Source organism: Hemibagrus wyckioides, linkage group LG05, assembly GCF_019097595.1.
Source record: "Hemibagrus wyckioides isolate EC202008001 linkage group LG05, SWU_Hwy_1.0, whole genome shotgun sequence".
In the NCBI taxonomy this organism is placed as follows: Eukaryota; Metazoa; Chordata; class Actinopteri; order Siluriformes; family Bagridae; genus Hemibagrus; species Hemibagrus wyckioides.
The window spans coordinates 25,021,561-25,041,360 of NC_080714.1; the positions used below are offsets into that span (position 1 = coordinate 25,021,561).

At 37.4% G+C, this 19,800-nt stretch overlaps 1 protein-coding gene across 2 annotated transcripts in view; it reads left to right on the forward strand.

The window, feature by feature from the left end:
• Positions 1-19,800, forward strand: part of slc6a8 (solute carrier family 6 member 8) — a 50,817-nt gene that overhangs the window by 21,613 nt on the left and 9,404 nt on the right. For both annotated transcript variants that reach the window (XM_058390719.1, XM_058390718.1), the window contains exons 5-8: positions 2,692-2,826; positions 3,727-3,830; positions 5,336-5,460; positions 19,632-19,744. In XM_058390719.1, the coding sequence (XP_058246702.1) occupies positions 2,692-2,826; positions 3,727-3,830; positions 5,336-5,460; positions 19,632-19,744 (477 nt within the window). The remainder of the gene's footprint in view (positions 1-2,691; positions 2,827-3,726; positions 3,831-5,335; positions 5,461-19,631; positions 19,745-19,800) is intronic.

Here is a 19,800-nt window from a genome sequence, read left to right on the forward strand (position 1 = left end):
TCTACAAATATTTGGCAATATTGTGTATGTAAGATGCATTATTTAGCTTTTGTGTCTATTTTCAGTAACTCAAACGCCACTGTTCTGGCCTATGGTACTGCAGTGAACAAGAGTTATAATGCAGCAATGATTCCTATAGTCCATTAGGAATCCATTAACACGATGGGACGTGGCCATGCATGAAAGCTTCCCGCTTCCTGTCCAAACCAATTTAGCTGCACTTATGGGTCAGACATAGAGCAACCTAAATGAACCCATGGATGCCAATATTTTTAATCTTAGTCAAAATATGATGAGAGAGAGGAGAAGAAATGATTGAATGTGTGAAAGGGGAGAAAATTGCATTTAAAGATTTCATAACTATTTACTTATATTATATATTTTATATACAGAATGGGAACAAAACTTTTAAGATCGGTAGAAATAGTTTAGTTCCCATCTTTTTAAGAGCCATCTGTTGTCATCGCTATATTAACTCAAGTAAGAATTATATTATCGTCATCTAATATTACACCAGCTTGACAAGCGTGAATTTACAATAAACTAGCTCTTTATTTTCCTGACTTGGTTTTTGCTACTGTAGAATTGAGAGCAGTGACATCCGATGGGTTTTTCCAGACCAACAAATTCAAAGAAGATTAGGATTTGGCCTAAATGTGCATTGAAGCCGCTGTAATAAAAGTGCTTAGCGTGTAAAACCTAGTTAAAGACAGTGGATTTATATGTGGATCTCTGTTTGTGTAAGAAATCAGTATAAAGGAATAACTATGAAAGCAATCCGAAACAGTAAAGCATTCTTCTCCTCGCTTATGAAAGAGATCGTGTTCACCTTCTGATACAAATGCTGTATTTTCTGTTCAGTCTTTATTCAATGTTTTGATCCAGCGAGACTTAGGGAAGACACATAATCACATCTTTGTTGATTCTTTGTTCTACCTCTACACCGAGTGTCAGAATTCATTAGAAGGCAGCACGGCTCAAAGGCCATCTCTGTACTAGGATCACACAAAAAAAGCAGGAACACAGGGACGAGATTACACAGGGACTTATTCACAGAAGGTGAGAGGGGACCTGGTGGGTTCAGTGTGTGAAGCGTCTGTCCTGAATAGCGTCCCTGTCTCCGGGCTACATTGTGCCGTTATAGTTGAGTTCATCATCCCCAAGCGTCACTGAGAACTACACAACCCTGCCCGAGCTTTCCATGTCCAAGGACAGGCACGGGGTGTGTGAATCATTTCACCATGACCATGTGACGCTGCATACCGAGATGTGTATTTGGAGCGAGAGCAGGAGACTGTGAGGGGGCCGTTGCCTGGTGAGCTTATAAACAGAGGCGCCACAGCAGAACCTATTAGAGCAAGGGGGGGAAAAAGGAATTATCATTCAGAACTTTGCCAGAGGCATTGTCTTGACGAAATACAAGGTGCCTCCTGTATACTTTGTCTTAAAAGATATTATGTCCTGGATTTTTGTGTTGCTGACCCGGTCATTGCAGAAAAAGTAGAACAATCATGGATGATTCACAGCGAAAGTGTAACATTTCAACACTGCTGCCAGCCCTTTTCAGGGTAACTACGTGCTCAGAAAGTCTCTCCATGTCACCAGATGACGTCATAGACTAGTTTGCATATCAAAGCATCTAACATGCAGCAGAGAGATTTTTATACTTATATTAAACTAAAAACACTTTCATATAGAATAATATAAATTATAATTTATATATCGTGAATAAAAGAAGACTTCCTTAGTCACAGCACCACTAACTAACAGAATGGAGTCAAGCTAGTTATTTATGTATTTAAGATAGCAGACAAAATGAAGCAGGTGTTGTGAGCCGGTGAGAAACAGACAGGAAGGAAACGGTTATAGATAAGAAAGCACACTTTTATTACATGTAAAAAGAAGAAATCAAGAAGGAGGTTTGAAAAAAGAAAAGAAGTACAGAAACAAACAATGGTGATCAGCGATACCGACACAAGTACTTATTATTTATGAAAGGTACAATTTATCTCTTCAATTAGGGGGAAACATTTTAATGAAAAAAGAAATAAATAGTAAAATAGTTAAAATGTAAAAATAAAAATTAATAATAATAATAATAAATAAACCATAATAAGTAAAACTTTAATAATTATACACAGAAACATTAATCAGTAAAAATATATGCTGAAAAATGAAAAATATATATTATTATTAAATTTTTTATTTTTTTAAATATATTTTTAAAATCAGACCATTATGAATCAGACTAGTCATATACTGAGAAAAATAAAAAAAATTGTGGGAAAAATTGCATGAATTCAATGTCTTTTGTTGTGGTTGGGAATTCGGACTCATGTGATTTAGTGAGTCGGCCAAACCTACTCTCAAAACTCATATAATCAGCACCTGGGATATGAGCTGGCAGTCTCTATTGTGTGCTAAGGAATATTTCGCTTTTTATACAATAAATGGGTCTTAAAGGTCACCACATAAAGCATCAAAGGCACTAATCTGGCCCCGCTGCTTATTAAATTCAATTAGTTCTACAACTAAGCCATTGGAGTAGCACGAGGGTGAACTGGCCCGTGGATCAGAAACTAAAGTTTCTCAAGCACACACACACACACACACACACACACACACAAAGGACTAATATTCACTCAATCCTCTGCTTACAATATCCATAACTGTCCCTTATGTGTGTTTCAGATTGTCTACTTCACTGCCATGTTCCCTTATGTTGTCCTGATCATTCTTCTGGTGAGAGGTGTGACCCTTCCTGGGGCCTACAGTGGCATCATGTACTATCTCAAACCTGACTGGTCAAAGCTTAAACAAGCACAGGTGAGCAATGAAGAAATGGGTCAGTAAAAAAATCTGCTCAGAAAGTCACTAATGTTAGCTTTAACTGAGAAAAGTAAAGTGTTTATAATTGTCTAAAATAACAGGTGTAGCCAGCTCATGCTAGAGCTTGCCTGATAGGACGACTAAGTGTTTATACATGTTCATAATCCTCACTGCTAATTATATTCATGTAAACAGTTTCTAACCTGACAGGATTAATACGAGGATCATTAAGTGTTCATAGATATCCATAATCTTCATTGCTAATGCTAGCCAGATGATGAGCTAACATGACAGGATTATTAAAAGGATCTTTGAGAGTTTATAAATCTTCATTTCCTTGACTAGTAATGCTAGCCTGCTCGATAACATGATCTTACCTGACAGGATTTACTAAAAGGATCTTTAAGTATTTATAAACGTCCCTTGTCTTGAATGGTAACACTAGCCAGCTAAATAATGTGTTTAATCTTGACTGAAGTACTAAGATTTTTAACTGTTTAGAAAACATTAATGTTAGCCACGAATCATTTCGTTAGTAACGAATAATGGAAGGCTGTGGCAATATTTGAAGAGAATAGATGTTTATTTATAATTTTTAATTCAGCATTTGTTTTTGATTTAGCATATATTCTCTATGGTTACAATGATTACCCGCAAACAATAGCACTCCTTAAAATGAACACTGCTTCCAGTGTTGTAAAGCGATGAACTTTCCAAAACCTTCTAAACTGCACCCCAATTAGCTTTCAGGTCACTTGTGATTAGATTGATTTCAGTAAACTGACATCTGGTAGGATTTTTATCAGTGTGGTTATTTATTCTCATTACTCTCTCTCTCTCTCTCTCTCTCTCTCTCTTGTCTCTCTATTTCTATATTTCTTTCCTTACATCATTCAGGTCTGGATCGATGCCGGCACCCAAGTGTTCTTTTCTTATGCCATCGGACTCGGAGCCCTGACCGCTCTTGGCAGTTATAACCGATTCAACAACAACTGCTACAGGTAAATTTCCACTTTTGTTAGGACATTGCATTTTTTTCTTCTCTTACTTTTTTTTGTTGTGTCTGTGTCTCTACTGACTTGCTACTACATGACATTCCATTATCAGAATTTGGGTTTAAACAAGCTATAAACTTTTACATTCTGAAGGACTGTCACGTAATGGTCATGAAGGTTAAATCGAAAAAAAGACACAATTTTGTAAAAGTTTTACAATTGGAAAGTGAACAATTATGTTTGTCATTTTTAACCTTGAAATAATTCTTGTAGATTAATATAGTGTATAATACAAATATATGATGCCAAAGAAGTTACTAAAAATGACCCATCTTGTCCCCTTTGACAGGAAAGTGAAAAGATTATTAAGATATGAAAAGAAAACACCATCTTGACCCATTACCATGTCATAGACTAATATCAGAATATCAGCTAACTTAGCTAGTCAGCTAGTGAACTGCTAGCTAAATTTGCTAGCTAAACTGCTAGCTCAAATTTGCTACACATATTCACAAGTGGGATTTTCTCAAATAGCATTGTCATATTCTCAACTATTTATACATGCCATTATAGCCAGTTTTTAAAATGTCAAGCTTTTACTGAAGTAAGTTATCTAACTCACATTTTTAATGGATAGCAACCTAGTTCACATATTTGTCATATGTCTCAGTGATTTATTTAACAGTAGCCAAAAAACAACAGCATTTTGCTTCATATTTAATTTGCTAAGTCTGCTATCTAGCCAGATTACATGGCTAAGCTTTCGGATACACTGCGATCCTGTGGTGATTTGCAAATGAGACACGATTCCATCCATCCATTTTCTATACCCGCTTTATTCCTAATCAGGGTCACGGGGGTCTGCTGCTATCCCAGCACACATTGGGCGAAAGGCAGGGGTACACCCTGGACAGGTCACCAGTCGCAGTGAGACACGAATGAATTAACTTAATTCAAGTCAAGATGCTTTTAATGCTATTTTAATCAGCTGGTGCAAGAAACAGCACAGAACTTTACACTACACAGTGCTGTGGGTATTGAGTTGTCTAATGGCTTGAGGGAAGATTGTGAGGCCCAAATGCTTCGGTACCTTTTTCTAGACGTCAGGAGGTTGAAGAGTTTGTGTGAGGGGTGTGTGCAGATTCTTATTTATGAAATCACAAGCCATATAATCGCACAGAATTATGATATTTATAATTGCACTATCATCCAGATGAGGATGGGTTCACTGTTAAATCTGGATCCTCTCAAGATTTCCTTATATCGACATCCACATATCGTCTCAGGGAGGTTTTCCTCATCACTGTTGCCACTGGTTTTCTCAGCAATTTTTGTCTTTCTGTAAAGCTGCTTTGCGACAATGTCACTTGTCAAAAGCGCTATATAAATAAAATGGAATCATCAGAAGCATCCATCTAAAAGGAGATAATTAATGAAACATCATGTTTTTGAGTTTAATGTGCTGTCTGTCTCAGACACGGACTGACTTTTGCTCATTCTGTTGTCCCCAGGGATACGTTCGTGTTGTCACTGATAAACAGCGGCACCAGTTTCTTCGCTGGCTTTGTGGTTTTCTCCATTCTGGGCTTCATGGCTGCTGAACAGGGTGTGGACATCTCAAAAGTGGCAGAGTCGGGTAAGAATCCAGCAACTGTTTAGTGTTTTTCAACGCATGTCTTTTGTATAGGCTTTACCCTGCAGTTTATGGCTGCCCTGTACAGTTTAACCTTTATCTGAATTAAAACTGAAACTGTTTAGAAGCCTTTACAGGAATTGAGAACTTTTTGTGTATTGTTTCAGGGAAATGTTTTACGATGTTGTCCCTGCAATGCATATGTGTAAAACTGTGTAAAACGTATTGAGCTGAAAGAAAAATCTGTCACTTAATATCTTAAAAATGTTTTCATTCTTTAGAAATTTAAAGCAAAGTCTTTGTACATTGAAATATTCAACTAATGAACTAAAAGTCCTGAGGTTATATTTGATATATTATATTATATATTTCTTAATTGTTTTCAGGTTTACTGTATTGGAATTTAATGTTAAATGATTAATGATTGACAGAATTATATATTATGAGATATATGTGTGTGTGTGTGTGTGTGTGTGTGTCTTCTGAGTCTGTGCCTAGGTGTGTTAATAAGTCTATCTGAATTTTGGGGAACATTTTTAATCACTTTTTAATTTGTCAATCGTGCATGATTTGGAATTTTACCATTTTGTTTTCGAATGCATTATGTGTGTGTGTGTGTGTGTGTGTGTGTGTGCTGTGTCAAAGGCATAAGTGGATCTTTATGTTTGTCTTTATGCAGTCGAATCAGAGTATTTAGGAAGTCCTACACTCTATACAGAACTCTTTATCCACATAATGTCAGAGAGAAAATAAATTTGAAAAGCCACAGCTGGCAGTGCAGATGCAGAGAGCAGCACTGTCATGGTGTGCAGGTTCGTGTGTATCTGGACTGAAACAAGTCTCATGCGTGGGTGGCTTTTGCTGTCATGGGCAAGAGAGGAAAATTAATCTTTGGTGGAGGTGATCTTAAAATGTTCACACAATAGTGTAGTATAGTTTAATATAGCACAGTGTAGTGTGGTACAGTATAGTGTAGTATAGCACAGTGTAGTGTGGTACAGTATAGTGTAGTATAGCACAGTGTAGTGTGGTACAGTATAGTGTAGTATAGCACAGTGTAGTGTGGTACAGTATAGTGTAGTATAGCACAGTGTAGTGTGGTACAGTATAGTGTAGTATAGCACAGCGTAGTGTGGTACAGTATAGTGTAGTATAGCACAGCGTAGTGTGGTACAGTATAGTGTAGTATAGCACAGTGTAGTGTGGTACAGTATAGTGTAGTATAGCACAGTGTAGTGTGGTACAGTATAGTGTAGTATTGCACAGTGTAGTGTGGTACAGTATAGTGTAGTATAGCACAGTGTAGTGTGGTACAGTATAGTGTAGTATAGCACAGTGTAGTGTGGTACAGTATAGTGTAGTATAGCACAGTGTAGTGTGGTACAGTATAGTGTAGTATAGCACAGTGTAGTGTGGTATAGTGTAGTGTGGTACAGTATAGTGTAGTATAGCACAGTGTAGTGTGGTATAGTGTAGTGTGGTACAGTATAGTGTAGTATAGCACAGTGTAGTGTGGTATAGTGTAGTGTGGTACAGTATAGTGTAGTATAGCACAGTGTAGTGTGGTATAGTGTAGTGTGGTATAGTATAGTGTAGTGTGGTACAGTATAGTGTAGTGTGGTACAGTATAGTGTAGTATAGCACAGTGTAATGTGGTACAGTATAGTGTAGTATAGCACAGTGTAGTGTGGTATAGTATAGTGTAGTGTGGTACAGTATAGTGTAGTGTGGTACAGTGTAATGTGGTACAGTATAGTGTAGTATAGTATAGTGTAGTGTGGTATAGTATAGTGTAGTTTGGTACAGTATAGTGTAGTGTGGTACAGTATAGTGTAGTATAGCACAGTGTAGTGTGGTACAGTATAGTGTAGTGTGGTACAGTATAGTGTAGTATAGCACAGTGTAGTGTGGTATAAAGTAGTGTGGTACAGTATAGTGTAGTATAGCACAGTGTAGTGTGGTACAGTATAGTGTAGTGTGGTACAGTATAGTGTAGTATAGCACAGTGTAGTGTGGTATAATGTAGTGTGGTACAGTATAGTGTAGTATAGCACAGTGTAGTGTAGTACAGTATAGTGTAGTATAGCACAGTATAGTGTAGTATAGCACAGTGTAGTATAGCACAGTGTAGTGTGGTACAGTATAGTGTAGTATAGCACAGTGTAGTGTGGTACAGTATAGTGTAGTATAGCACAGTGTAGTGTAGTACAGTATAGTTAAGTATAGCACAGTGTAGTGTGGTACAGTATAGTGTAGTATAGCACAGTGTAGTGTAGTACAGTATAGTGTAGTATAGCACAGTGTAGTGTGGTACAGTATAGTGTAGTGTGGTACAGTATAGTGTAGTGTGGTACAGTATAGTGTAGTGTGGTACAGTATAGTGTAGTATAGCACAGTGTAGTGTGGTATAGTGTAGTGTGGTACAGTATAGTGTAGTGTGGTACAGTATAGTGTAGTATAGCACAGTGTAGTGTGGTATAGTGTAGTGTGGTACAGTATAGTGTAGTATAGCACAGTGTAGTGTGGTATAGTGTAGTGTGGTACAGTATAGTGTAGTATAGCACAGTGTAGTGTGGTACAGTATAGTGTAGTATAGAACAGTGTATTGTGGTACAGTATAGTGTAGTATAGCACAGTGTAGTGTGGTACAGTATAGTGTAGTATAGCACAGTGTAGTGTGGTACAGTATAGTGTAGTATAGCACAGTGTAGTGTGGTACAGTTAAAGTGTAGTATAGAACAGTGTAGTGTGGTACAGTATAGTGTAGTGTGGTACAGTATAGTGTAGTATAGCACAGTGTAGTGTGGTATAGTGTAGTGTGGTACAGTATAGTGTAGTATAGCACAGTGTAGTGTGGTATAGTGTAGTGTGGTACAGTATAGTGTAGTATAGCACAGTGTAGTGTGGTACAGTATAGTGTAGTATAGAACAGTGTATTGTGGTACAGTATAGTGTAGTATAGCACAGTGTAGTGTGGTACAGTATAGTGTAGTATAGCACAGTGTAGTGTGGTATAGTGTAGTGTGGTACAGTATAGTGTAGTATAGCACAGTGTAGTGTGGTACAGTATAGTGTAGTATAGCACAGTGTATTGTGGTACAGTATAGTGTAGTATAGCACAGTGTAGTGTGGTATAGTGTAGTGTGGTACAGTATAGTGTAGTATAGCACAGTGTAGTGTGGTATAGTGTAGTGTGGTACAGTATAGTGTAGTATAGCACAGTGTAGTGTGGTACAGTATAGTGTAGTATAGAACAGTGTATTGTGGTACAGTATAGTGTAGTATAGCACAGTGTAGTGTGGTACAGTATAGTGTAGTATAGCACAGTGTAGTGTGGTATAGTGTAGTGTGGTACAGTATAGTGTAGTATAGCACAGTGTAGTGTGGTACAGTATAGTGTAGTATAGCACAGTGTATTGTGGTACAGTATAGTGTAGTATAGCACAGTGTAGTGTGGTACAGTATAGTGTAGTATAGCACAGTGTAGTGTGGTATAGTGTAGTGTGGTACAGTATAGTGTAGTATAGCACAGTGTAGTGTGGTACAGTATAGTGTAGTATAGCACAGTGTAGTGTGGTACAGTATAGTGTAGTATAGCACAGTGTAGTGTGGTACAGTATAGTGTAGTATAGCACAGTGTAGTGTGGTATAGTGTAGTGTGGTACAGTATAGTGTAGTATAGCACAGTGTAGTGTGGTACAGTATAGTGTAGTATAGCACAGTGTAGTGTGGTACAGTATAGTGTAGTATAGCACACAGTATAGTATAGTGTGTTACAGTAGAGTATACTACAGTACAGTACAAAATAGTATACTACAGTATAGTACAGTGCAGTACAGTATTATGTAGTATAGTGTAGTGCAGTACAGTATTGTATACTACAGAATTGTGCAGTATAGTATAGTACAGTATAGCGCAGAGCAGTACAGTATAGTACAGTATAGTATAGTATTTAAAACCTTGAATATAATCATCAGGCTGTGTACATGCTAATGCCCTCCTTATATTTTAGATGAAAAATAAAATATCTGAGAAACATTTGAGCAACATTTCATTTGTGAGGAATCTTTTACTCTGCGCTTTCAGTGCATGAAACAATTCAAGTGCTAAAAGAAAATGTCTACAGTTCCAAATTCTCCATCTTTGTCATTGATCATAACAGGATAGCATAGCATTATAACATGTGGGAAACGCAAAAACAACTGTTCACACAAGGATGCCACACGTCCTAACCTTTTAGCCCTACACTGAATAAGGAGATTTAGCTAAAGAGACCCAGTCATATTGAGTTTTTGTAAAAAAGTTATTGATGCATTCAGCTACATAGAAATGCCTCTCATCAGGCTTTTGATCTGAATCATGCAGTGTTAAAACAATATTTTACTAATCAAATCAAATGTGATAAGAGCTTATTGGCCATTCAAATTATCTTTAGCCAAGGGCATTTCCAAGAATGTTGTCAACTGTTAGTACATATTATTTTATTGTCTGTGTGTGTGAGTCTGGACCTAGGTGTGTTAATAAGTGAATAAGGATGAGTCTAAATTTGGGGAATCACTTTTCTATTTGTCAATCATGCATGATTAGGATTTTTGTTTTCAAATGGTGTGTGTGTGAGTGTGTGTGTGTGTGTGTGCATGCTGTCTCACAGGTGTAAGTGAATCTTTATGTTTGTCTTTATGCAGTCAGATCAGAGTATTTAGGAAATCCTACACTCTACACAGAACTCTTTATCCACATAATGTCAGAGAGAAAATAAATTTGAAAAGCCACAGCTGGCAGTGTTTCGATGCAGAGAGCAGCACTGTCATGGTGTACAGGTTCGTGTGTGTCTGGACTGAAACAAGTCTCATACGCAGGCGGATTTTATTCTCATGGGCAGAAGAGGACAATGAATCTTTGGTGGATCTTAAAACGTATACACAGTAGTATAGTATGGTATAGTATGGTATAGTACAGTACAGTATAGTAAAGTATAGTATAGTACAGTGTGGTACATTACAGTACAGTATAGTACAGTGTGGTACATTACAGTACAGTATAGTAGAGTGTGGTACATTACAGTACAGTATAGTAGAGTGTGGTACATTATAGTATAGTATAATATAGTGTGGTACAGTATAGTATAGTGTGGTACTTTACAGTACAGTGTGGTACATTACAGTACAGTATAATACAGTGTGGTACAGTACAGTATAGTATAGTATAGTACAGTGTGGTACATTATAGTATAGTATAATACAGTGTGGTACAGTACAGTATAGTATAGTATAGTACAGTGTGGTACATTATAGTATAGTATAATACAGTGTGGTACAGTACAGTATAGTATAGTGTGGTACTTTACAGTACAGTGTGGTACATTACAGTACAGTATAGTACAGTGTGGTACATTATAGTATAGTATAGTATAATACAGTATAGTACAGTACAGTATAGTATAGTATAATACAGTGTGGTACAGTACAGTATAGTATAGTATAGTATAATACAGTGTGGTACAGTACAGTATAGTATAGTGTGGTACTTTACAGTACAGTGTGGTACATTATAGTACAGTGTGGTACATTATAGTATAGTATAGTATAGTATAATACAGTATAGTACAGTACAGTATAGTGTGGGACTTTACAGTACAGTGTGGTACATTACAGTACAGTATAGTACAGTGTGGTACATTATAGTATAGTATAGTATAATACAGTGTGGTACAGTACAGTATAGTATAGTGTGGTACATTACAGTACAGTATAGTAGAGTGTGGTACATTACAGTACAGTATAGTAGAGTGTGGTACATTATAGTATAGTATAGTATAATATAGTGTGGTATAGTATAGTGTGGTACTTTACAGTACAGTATAGTACAGTGTGGTACATTATAGTATAGTATAATACAGTATAGTACAGTACAGTATAGTATAGTATAATACAGTGTGGTACAGTACAGTATAGTATAGTGTGGTACTTTACAGTACAGTGTGGTACATTACAGTACAGTATAGTGTGGTACTTTACAGTACAGTGTGGTACATTACAGTACAGTATAGTACAGTGTGGTATAGTATAGTATAATACAGTGTGGTACAGTACAGTATAGTATAGTGTGGTACTTTACAGTACAGTGTGGTACATTACAGTACAGTATAGTGTGGTACTTTACAGTACAGTGTGGTACATTACAGTACAGTATAGTACAGTGTGGTACATTACAGTACAGTATAGTGTGGTACTTTACAGTACAGTGTGGTACATTACAGTACAGTATAGTACAGTGTGGTACATTATAGTATAGTATAGTATAGTATAATACAGTGTGGTACAGTACAGTATAGTATAGTGTGGTACATTACAGTACAGTATAGTAGAGTGTGGTACATTACAGTACAGTATAGTAGAGTGTGGTACATTATAGTATAGTATAGTATAATATAGTGTGGTATAGTATAGTGTGGTACTTTACAGTACAGTATAGTACAGTGTGGTACATTATAGTATAGTATAATACAGTATAGTACAGTACAGTATAGTATAGTATAATACAGTGTGGTACAGTACAGTATAGTATAGTGTGGTACTTTACAGTACAGTGTGGTACATTACAGTACAGTATAGTGTGGTACTTTACAGTACAGTGTGGTACATTACAGTACAGTATAGTACAGTGTGGTATAGTATAGTATAATACAGTGTGGTACAGTACAGTATAGTATAGTGTGGTACTTTACAGTACAGTGTGGTACATTACAGTACAGTATAGTGTGGTACTTTACAGTACAGTGTGGTACTTTACAGTACAGTGTGGTACATTACAGTACAGTATAGTGTGGTACTTTACAGTACAGTGTGGTACATTACAGTACAGTATAGTACAGTGTGGTACATTACAGTACAGTATAGTGTGGTACTTTACAGTACAGTGTGGTACATTACAGTACAGTATAGTACAGTGTGGTACATTACAGTACAGTATAGTACAGTGTGGTACATTACAGTACAGTATAGTGTGGTACTTTACAGTACAGTGTGGTACATTACAGTACAGTATAGTACAGTGTGGTACATTACAGTACAGTATAGTACAGTGTGGTACATTACAGTACAGTATAGTGTGGTACTTTACAGTACAGTGTGGTACATTACAGTACAGTATAGTACAGTGTGGTACATTATAGTATAGTATAATACAGTGTGGTACAGTACAGTATAGTATAGTGTGGTACTTTACAGTACAGTGTGGTACATTACAGTACAGTATAGTACAGTGTGGTATAGTATAGTATAGTATAATACAGTGTGGTACAGTACAGTATAGTATAGTGTGGTACTTTACAGTACAGTGTGGTACATTACAGTACAGTATAGTACAGTGTGGTATAGTATAGTATAGTATAGTATAATACAGTATAGTATAGTATAGTATAATACAGTGTGGTACAGTATAGTATAGTGTGGTACTTTACAGTACAGTGTGGTACATTACAGTACAGTGTAGTATAGTGTGGTACATTACAGTACAGTATAGTATAGTGTGGTACTTTACAGTACAGTATAGTATAGTGTGGTACATTACCGTACAGTATAGTACAGTGTGGTACATTATAGTATAGTATAATACAGTGTGGTACAGTACAGTATAGTATAGTATAGTATAATACAGTGTGGTACAGTACAGTATAGTATAGTATAGTACAGTGTGGCACATTACAGTACAGTATAGTAAAGTATAGTATAGTACAGTGTGGTACATTACAGTACAGTATAGTGTGGTACTTTACAGTACAGTGTGGTACATTACAGTACAGTATAGTACAGTGTGGTACATTACAGTACAGTATAGTACAGTGTGGTACATTACAGTACAGTATAGTGTGGTACTTTACAGTACAGTGTGGTACATTACAGTACAGTATAGTACAGTGTGGTACATTACAGTACAGTATAGTACAGTGTGGTACATTACAGTACAGTATAGTGTGGTACTTTACAGTACAGTGTGGTACATTACAGTACAGTATAGTACAGTGTGGTACATTATAGTATAGTATAATACAGTGTGGTACAGTACAGTATAGTATAGTGTGGTACTTTACAGTACAGTGTGGTACATTACAGTACAGTATAGTACAGTGTGGTATAGTATAGTATAGTATAATACAGTATAGTATAGTATAGTATAATAGTGTGGTACAGTACAGTATAGTATAGTGTGGTACTTTACAGTACAGTGTGGTACATTACAGTACAGTATAGTATAGTGTGGTACTTTACAGTACAGTATAGTATAGTGTGGTACATTACCGTACAGTATAGTACAGTGTGGTACATTATAGTATAGTATAATACAGTGTGGTACAGTACAGTATAGTATAGTATAGTATAATAGTGTGGTACAGTACAGTATAGTATAGTATAGTATAATAGTGTGGTACAGTACAGTATAGTATAGTATAGTACAGTGTGGCACATTACAGTACAGTATAGTATAGTGTGGTACATTACAGTACAGTATAGTATAGTGTGGTACTTTACAGTACAGTGTGGTACATTACAGTACAGTATAGTATAGTGTGGTACATTACAGTACAGTATAGTATAGTGTGGTACATTACAGTACAGTATAGTATAGTGTGGTACATTACAGTACAGTATAGTATAGTGTGGTACATTACAGTACAGTATAGTATAGTGTGGTACTTTACAGTACAGTGTGGTACATTACAGTACAGTATAGTATAGTGTGGTACATTACAGTACAGTATAGTATAGTGTGGTACTTTACAGTACAGTATAGTATAGTGTGGTACATTACCGTACAGTATAGTACAGTGTGGTACATTATAGTATAGTATAATACAGTGTGGTACAGTACAGTATAGTATAGTATAGTATAATACAGTGTGGTACAGTACAGTATAGTATAGTATAGTGTGGTACTTTACAGTACAGTGTGGTACATTACAGTACAGTATAGTACAGTGTGGCACATTACAGTACAGTATAGTAAAGTATAGTATAGTACAGTGTGGTACATTACAGTACAGTATAGTATAGTGTGGTACATTACAGTACAGTATAGTATAGTGCGGTACATTACAGTACAGTATAGTACAGTACATTATAGTCTTTGTCATTGATCAGAACAGAATAGCATAGCATTATAACACGTGGGAAACGTAAAACCAACTGTTCACACGAGGATGGCACATGTGCTAACCTTTTAGCCCTACACTGGATAAGGAGCTTTAGTTGAAAAGACCCAGTCATATTGAGTTTTAGTAAAAAAAAGTCACTGATGCATTCGTCTTCATGGAAATGCCTCTCATCAGGCTTTTGATCTCCAAACAAGCAATGTTTTACTAATCAAATCAGATGGGATATGAGCTGATTTTAATTGGCCATTCAAATTAACTTGAGAAATAGATGATACAGAAATATGCAAACGTCAGAGAGCAGCATTTTGTTTTTAATCAAATGGCCATTCAGGGCTTATTGTTAATTATTTGGTAGAAATAATAATAACGATGGGGAAAATGCACAATATTTTTTACAGCCATTTTATTAAAGTTGTTCAATATTACAAATAAAATATATTCACAGATTTCATACAGTGTTGTGATTTATGAACAATAACAGTGATGAAAAATTATGTCTTTGTGTATTTAACAGAAACCCACACAGGTAGTGATTATGCTAATGATACGTTTTCCCATCATTAATGTTTGACAGATATTGAATAAGAACTGAAAGGCCATGTGACAAAAAGGCAAAAATCCCCATCTCCGTCTTTTTCACGGGGCTTGGATTGTCGTGTGCTTCCGCTCAGTCCTTCGATTGTACTCTGCCTCAAGAGTTTTGGATAAAAGACTCAAATGTAAATCCCGTATATTCCGTGTTCGATCCAGAGTAAATGATCGGTGTGTTTTGGCGCTTGCAGTCTGTTCTCCCTGCCTGATGTACCGAGCACTGAGTGTTCCTGATCGAGGTTCAACTCACAGAGTAGTGAACGGTTCATGTGAGTTTGTTGCGTCTAAGGAAAGGACAGCTCGTCCTACATTCGGCGGAGAGAGAGAGACAGAAAGATAGAAAAAGGTTGCCCTAGTGTACGTGTCTGCTTGCACATGCATCTGCGTTATTGGGCATTTCTGTGGCATTGACTTGGATTTCTTCAGGCCCTTTCTGATAAACGCAACACGACGAAGATTCCAGAGCCCACCTTGATGAACGAATAGCGTGTAGAGTGGCAGAGTTGCAACTAGCATTAGAGAATAAGGAGATTAATATGGAAGTATTATTAAAAATAATTGTTGACGATACAAATAACAAGTAAAACCATCCAGACAAATAAATAGCTAGATATATTTAGCTATCGACTCTGCTAGCATGCACAGGTTTGAAGAGGAAATATGGACTCCAGGCAGCTTGATTTAACGTTTTTCTGAGATTAAATAATATTAAAAATAAATAATAATTTAATAAAGCGGCGCCAAACCATGAGGAAGTTTGAGGGATGTGTAATTTGACCCGTCACAATGTCACCTTCATTCTAATATTAGCCTCAGTGGAAAGCTGTGTGCCGCCGCAGTGCATTGTTCTAGCCCGTTTGATTTTAGCACATTTTTATTTATTTATTCTGTGTGTGTGTGTATGTGTGTGTGCGTGAGACAGGGAACGTGTGGTGAGTTTTGTGAAGTATTTTTGGGGTATGTGCGTGAGACCTTGTGTGTCCTTGTGGTGACTAACCTGAGTGTGACTGCGAGTCCTACAGTATATTAACATCCTGTGGAGCTGTTCTGTGTGAATGTGCTGGAGGGAGGAAAAATGTCATCATTGTGTAGATCTAAACGCATCCTACGTAAACGACAGGAGCTTTTTTATTTTTTTTATTTTTTTTTTGTTCCTATTTCAAACAGAATCTTCTTCCAGATCTTTCCATTATACCTTTGATTCTTTAACCAGTTATCCTTGATTGTCTTCAGGCCCATTCTCTTTCTTGTTATTCATATCTATTCATTTTATATTATCTATCATTTTGGCTTTAAGTATTAATTTAAGGATTATTTAACCAGGAGCTTTGCCTCTTGAGATGTGCACATCTCGATTTCAAGAGGGGTCCTGGAGCTGACTGCTGATGCAGGTAAACCTCTGATATCTAATGTCAGCATTTACACCTCTTAATATGTTAGGCTTAGCTACCGCTGTGGGACGCACCTCGGCCTAGCACAGCCGTCCACAGCCTTGGCATTAGCTTTAGCGTTAGAATAGCTTAGCCTAGCCTAGCTAAATGCCAGCAGTAGAGCTGTCCTCTGATATCGGTCATGGCAATTCAAACAAGAACACAAGTAAATCAATGTGTAAGCATGCTAACTACTGTGTACTGGCAAGCTAGTCTAACCTCCCTAAACCCAAACACCATTTAAATAACAACATTTTACTCATGTCTAGGGCTAACCGCCGAGCCAAACCCAGATAGGAGGCATGTTGAGTTTCGGGTGTAAGATTTCTAATATCTTTTAGGCCGTAAGTTCTAACACGGTGCTGTAAATCGTCTCTGTTAAGATTTGTTATCACATGAACCAAGTCGGAACAACTGTAATTAAAAGAAGCACGCAGGTTTTTCTCGTAATCTCTGTTTAATGCATCTGTAGGATATGTGTGATTCGCATGGACAAACCGTTTCAGCGGTGTATCACGCACGTCTAAAGTTTAGCCGTAGCTTTTTCTTTTACGCTACACTAAAGCTTTTCTGCTTTTTCACATAAAGCAGCAGTCAGATCAAAATTTGCCAATTGGAAATCCAAATTCACTGAAGGGTATAGAGATTCAGCTATATCGAGGCGAACTTGTGAATTTGCAAAACTCCGAATTTTGAGAAGCAGCAGAAAGAAAGAGGACGAGGCCGTGGTCTCTGCCTGGGAAAAATCGTAAAGGATTGTAGTAAAATCATGTGCACCAATATATGCACTGGTCTTTTTATACACGTATACAAATCTTAAAGGTTGAGTCCTTACAGGTTTTCTGAGTGCTTTGTTTTTAGTCACTGCACCCTCAGCTGTGTGCATATTTTGTAAGTCACTCTGGATAAGAGCGTCTGATGAAGGACTAAATGAGACAAAGAATGTTTTAGCAAAGCTATTGTTATCTTATCCGAACATTCAAAACACGGGAGCAGAAAAAGTTCGAGTTACATATGCTTATCCTAAGGATTTGTGGTTAGACCCACTATAGAAAGTACTATAGTGGTTGCACCACAAACGGGTTGACAAACAAAAGGTCAAAGAATTAGATTAGAGCCTCAACTCTAATGTGGCTAAAAGTTTGTGGACACCTGACCATCACACCCATATGTGCTTGCTGAACATCCCCATTCCAGATTTATTCCCCTCTCTTTGCTGTTATAATGAGCTCCACTCTCTCTTCTGATAAGGCTTTCCTCTAGGTGTTGGAGCGTGGCTGTGGGGATTAGTGATCATTCAGCTACAAGAGCATTAGTGAGATCAGATACTGATGTTGTAAGAGTGAGGAGACTCCAGCTCCAGTTCATCCCAAAAGAGTTTATTGGGGTTGAGTCAGAGTCAGGGCTCCGTGCAGGGGTTCTTCCAGTCTAACCTTCACCTCCACACCATGTCTTCATGGAGCTCAGGGGCTTTGTGCACAGAGGATTTGTCGTGCTGGAACAGTGTTTGAGCTTCTTAGTTCTTAAAGAGAAAGTGTAAAGCTGCAGCACACAGAAGCGTTCTGTACAATTGTGTGTTTTAAAACACATATGGATGTGATGGTCAGGCTGCCCAAACCTGCTGCCAGATAGTGTACACTGACCACAGAATCTATGAAAGCTATTTCATTGAAAGCCTCAGCAACAACAACTGCCCTTAGACTTCTATTTACAAGCGAGTTTTTCGAGTTCTTTTATCTGTTGAACTATTGTTCATGTTCATCACATATTCACTACAGATGTTGAAGATAGAGATTAGGTTGAAAAAGTAACAAAATCTTTTCTTAGACCTAAAAAAAAACAACACTGAATTTTAGTAGGACTAAATGAAGATCGAGTCTCACGAAAGTGGTGAGCAGGCATCGAAAAACCCATTTGTGTTGTATAAACTGTTTCAATTTGGCTGATTTTTTAAGTCGGCCCTGACAGATTAACCCTTCTTATACCACAGCGCTGTTTGGGTCAGGCGTTGATTCATTTTCAGCTACAGTGTTTAGATTAATGTTGTAATGTAATATTATTGGAATAAATCATTGTTACAGCACTGGGACTTGTATGATGGATGTGTCACGTAGTCCAAAACTAATAATAAATGGATAGACTTCCATAAGAATAAGAAATAGATATACTTCTTTGGCAAGGAGACACTCATTTAACATTTATTCATTAGTCTCCAGTGTCAGTGCTCTGTAAGAGTCTTCAGGACGAATGACTTTCCGGTGCTATGCTACATAATAAGCTTGATTTTTATTTTTTCGTCTAATTAAATTCAAGGGTAGGAACAAAACCAGTGGCTGTGTAGAGCTGCTAGAATGTAGACATTTCATCAAACATATAAAAATATGTTTGATAAACAGATAAAAAAATAAAAGACTGTTCAGTTAATTAGTGAAAAGTTGTCGGTGTTGGCAAATTTGCTGTGGTATAAGAGGAATGAAACACTTTGGGACGTGCAGTTTTTAGAAAATATTCACGACGGTAACAGCGATACCGCTTTGTGTAGCGTGACGTCATCAAATTATTTTCCTCTAACCGCACACTGAAGAGTTTCATTCCTCCCTAAACGAGTTTAATGCTAAATTAAACACTAAATGTAATCCCCCCCCTGTGCTAACGCAAGCGCATGTCAGCACCGTCTCTTCGCCAAAATCTAAACAAAATCTCTAGAAAAAAACTGTGACTAATCTGTCTGAATGTGAATGTGAACACTGCTGTCGCTAGAGAAAGCCAACTCAACTCAACCCAACCCAGAAAATTACACACGAGAGCTATTCTTTCACACACACACACACACGTTCATCCAGATGCACCTTCATCTCTCTTTTCCTCTCAGTCTCTCTCCCTCTTGCTCTCTCTGTCTCTGTGAAGTTGGTGTTTGTGTGTAAGTGTGCTGGTGTGTGTCGTGGCCTGCCCATGGCCCGTTGTGATGAATGCGTCTTATGCTGCTCTTCTGCTTGCAGGGCCGGGCCTGGCGTTCATCGCGTATCCTAAAGCCGTGTCCATGATGCCCGTGGCACCGGTGTGGGCCGCACTCTTCTTCCTCATGCTGCTGATGCTGGGGCTGGACAGTCAGGTCAGTCGTCTATGGTGGAATTTAACACAAAATCTGGCGCTTCATTAGCAACTAGG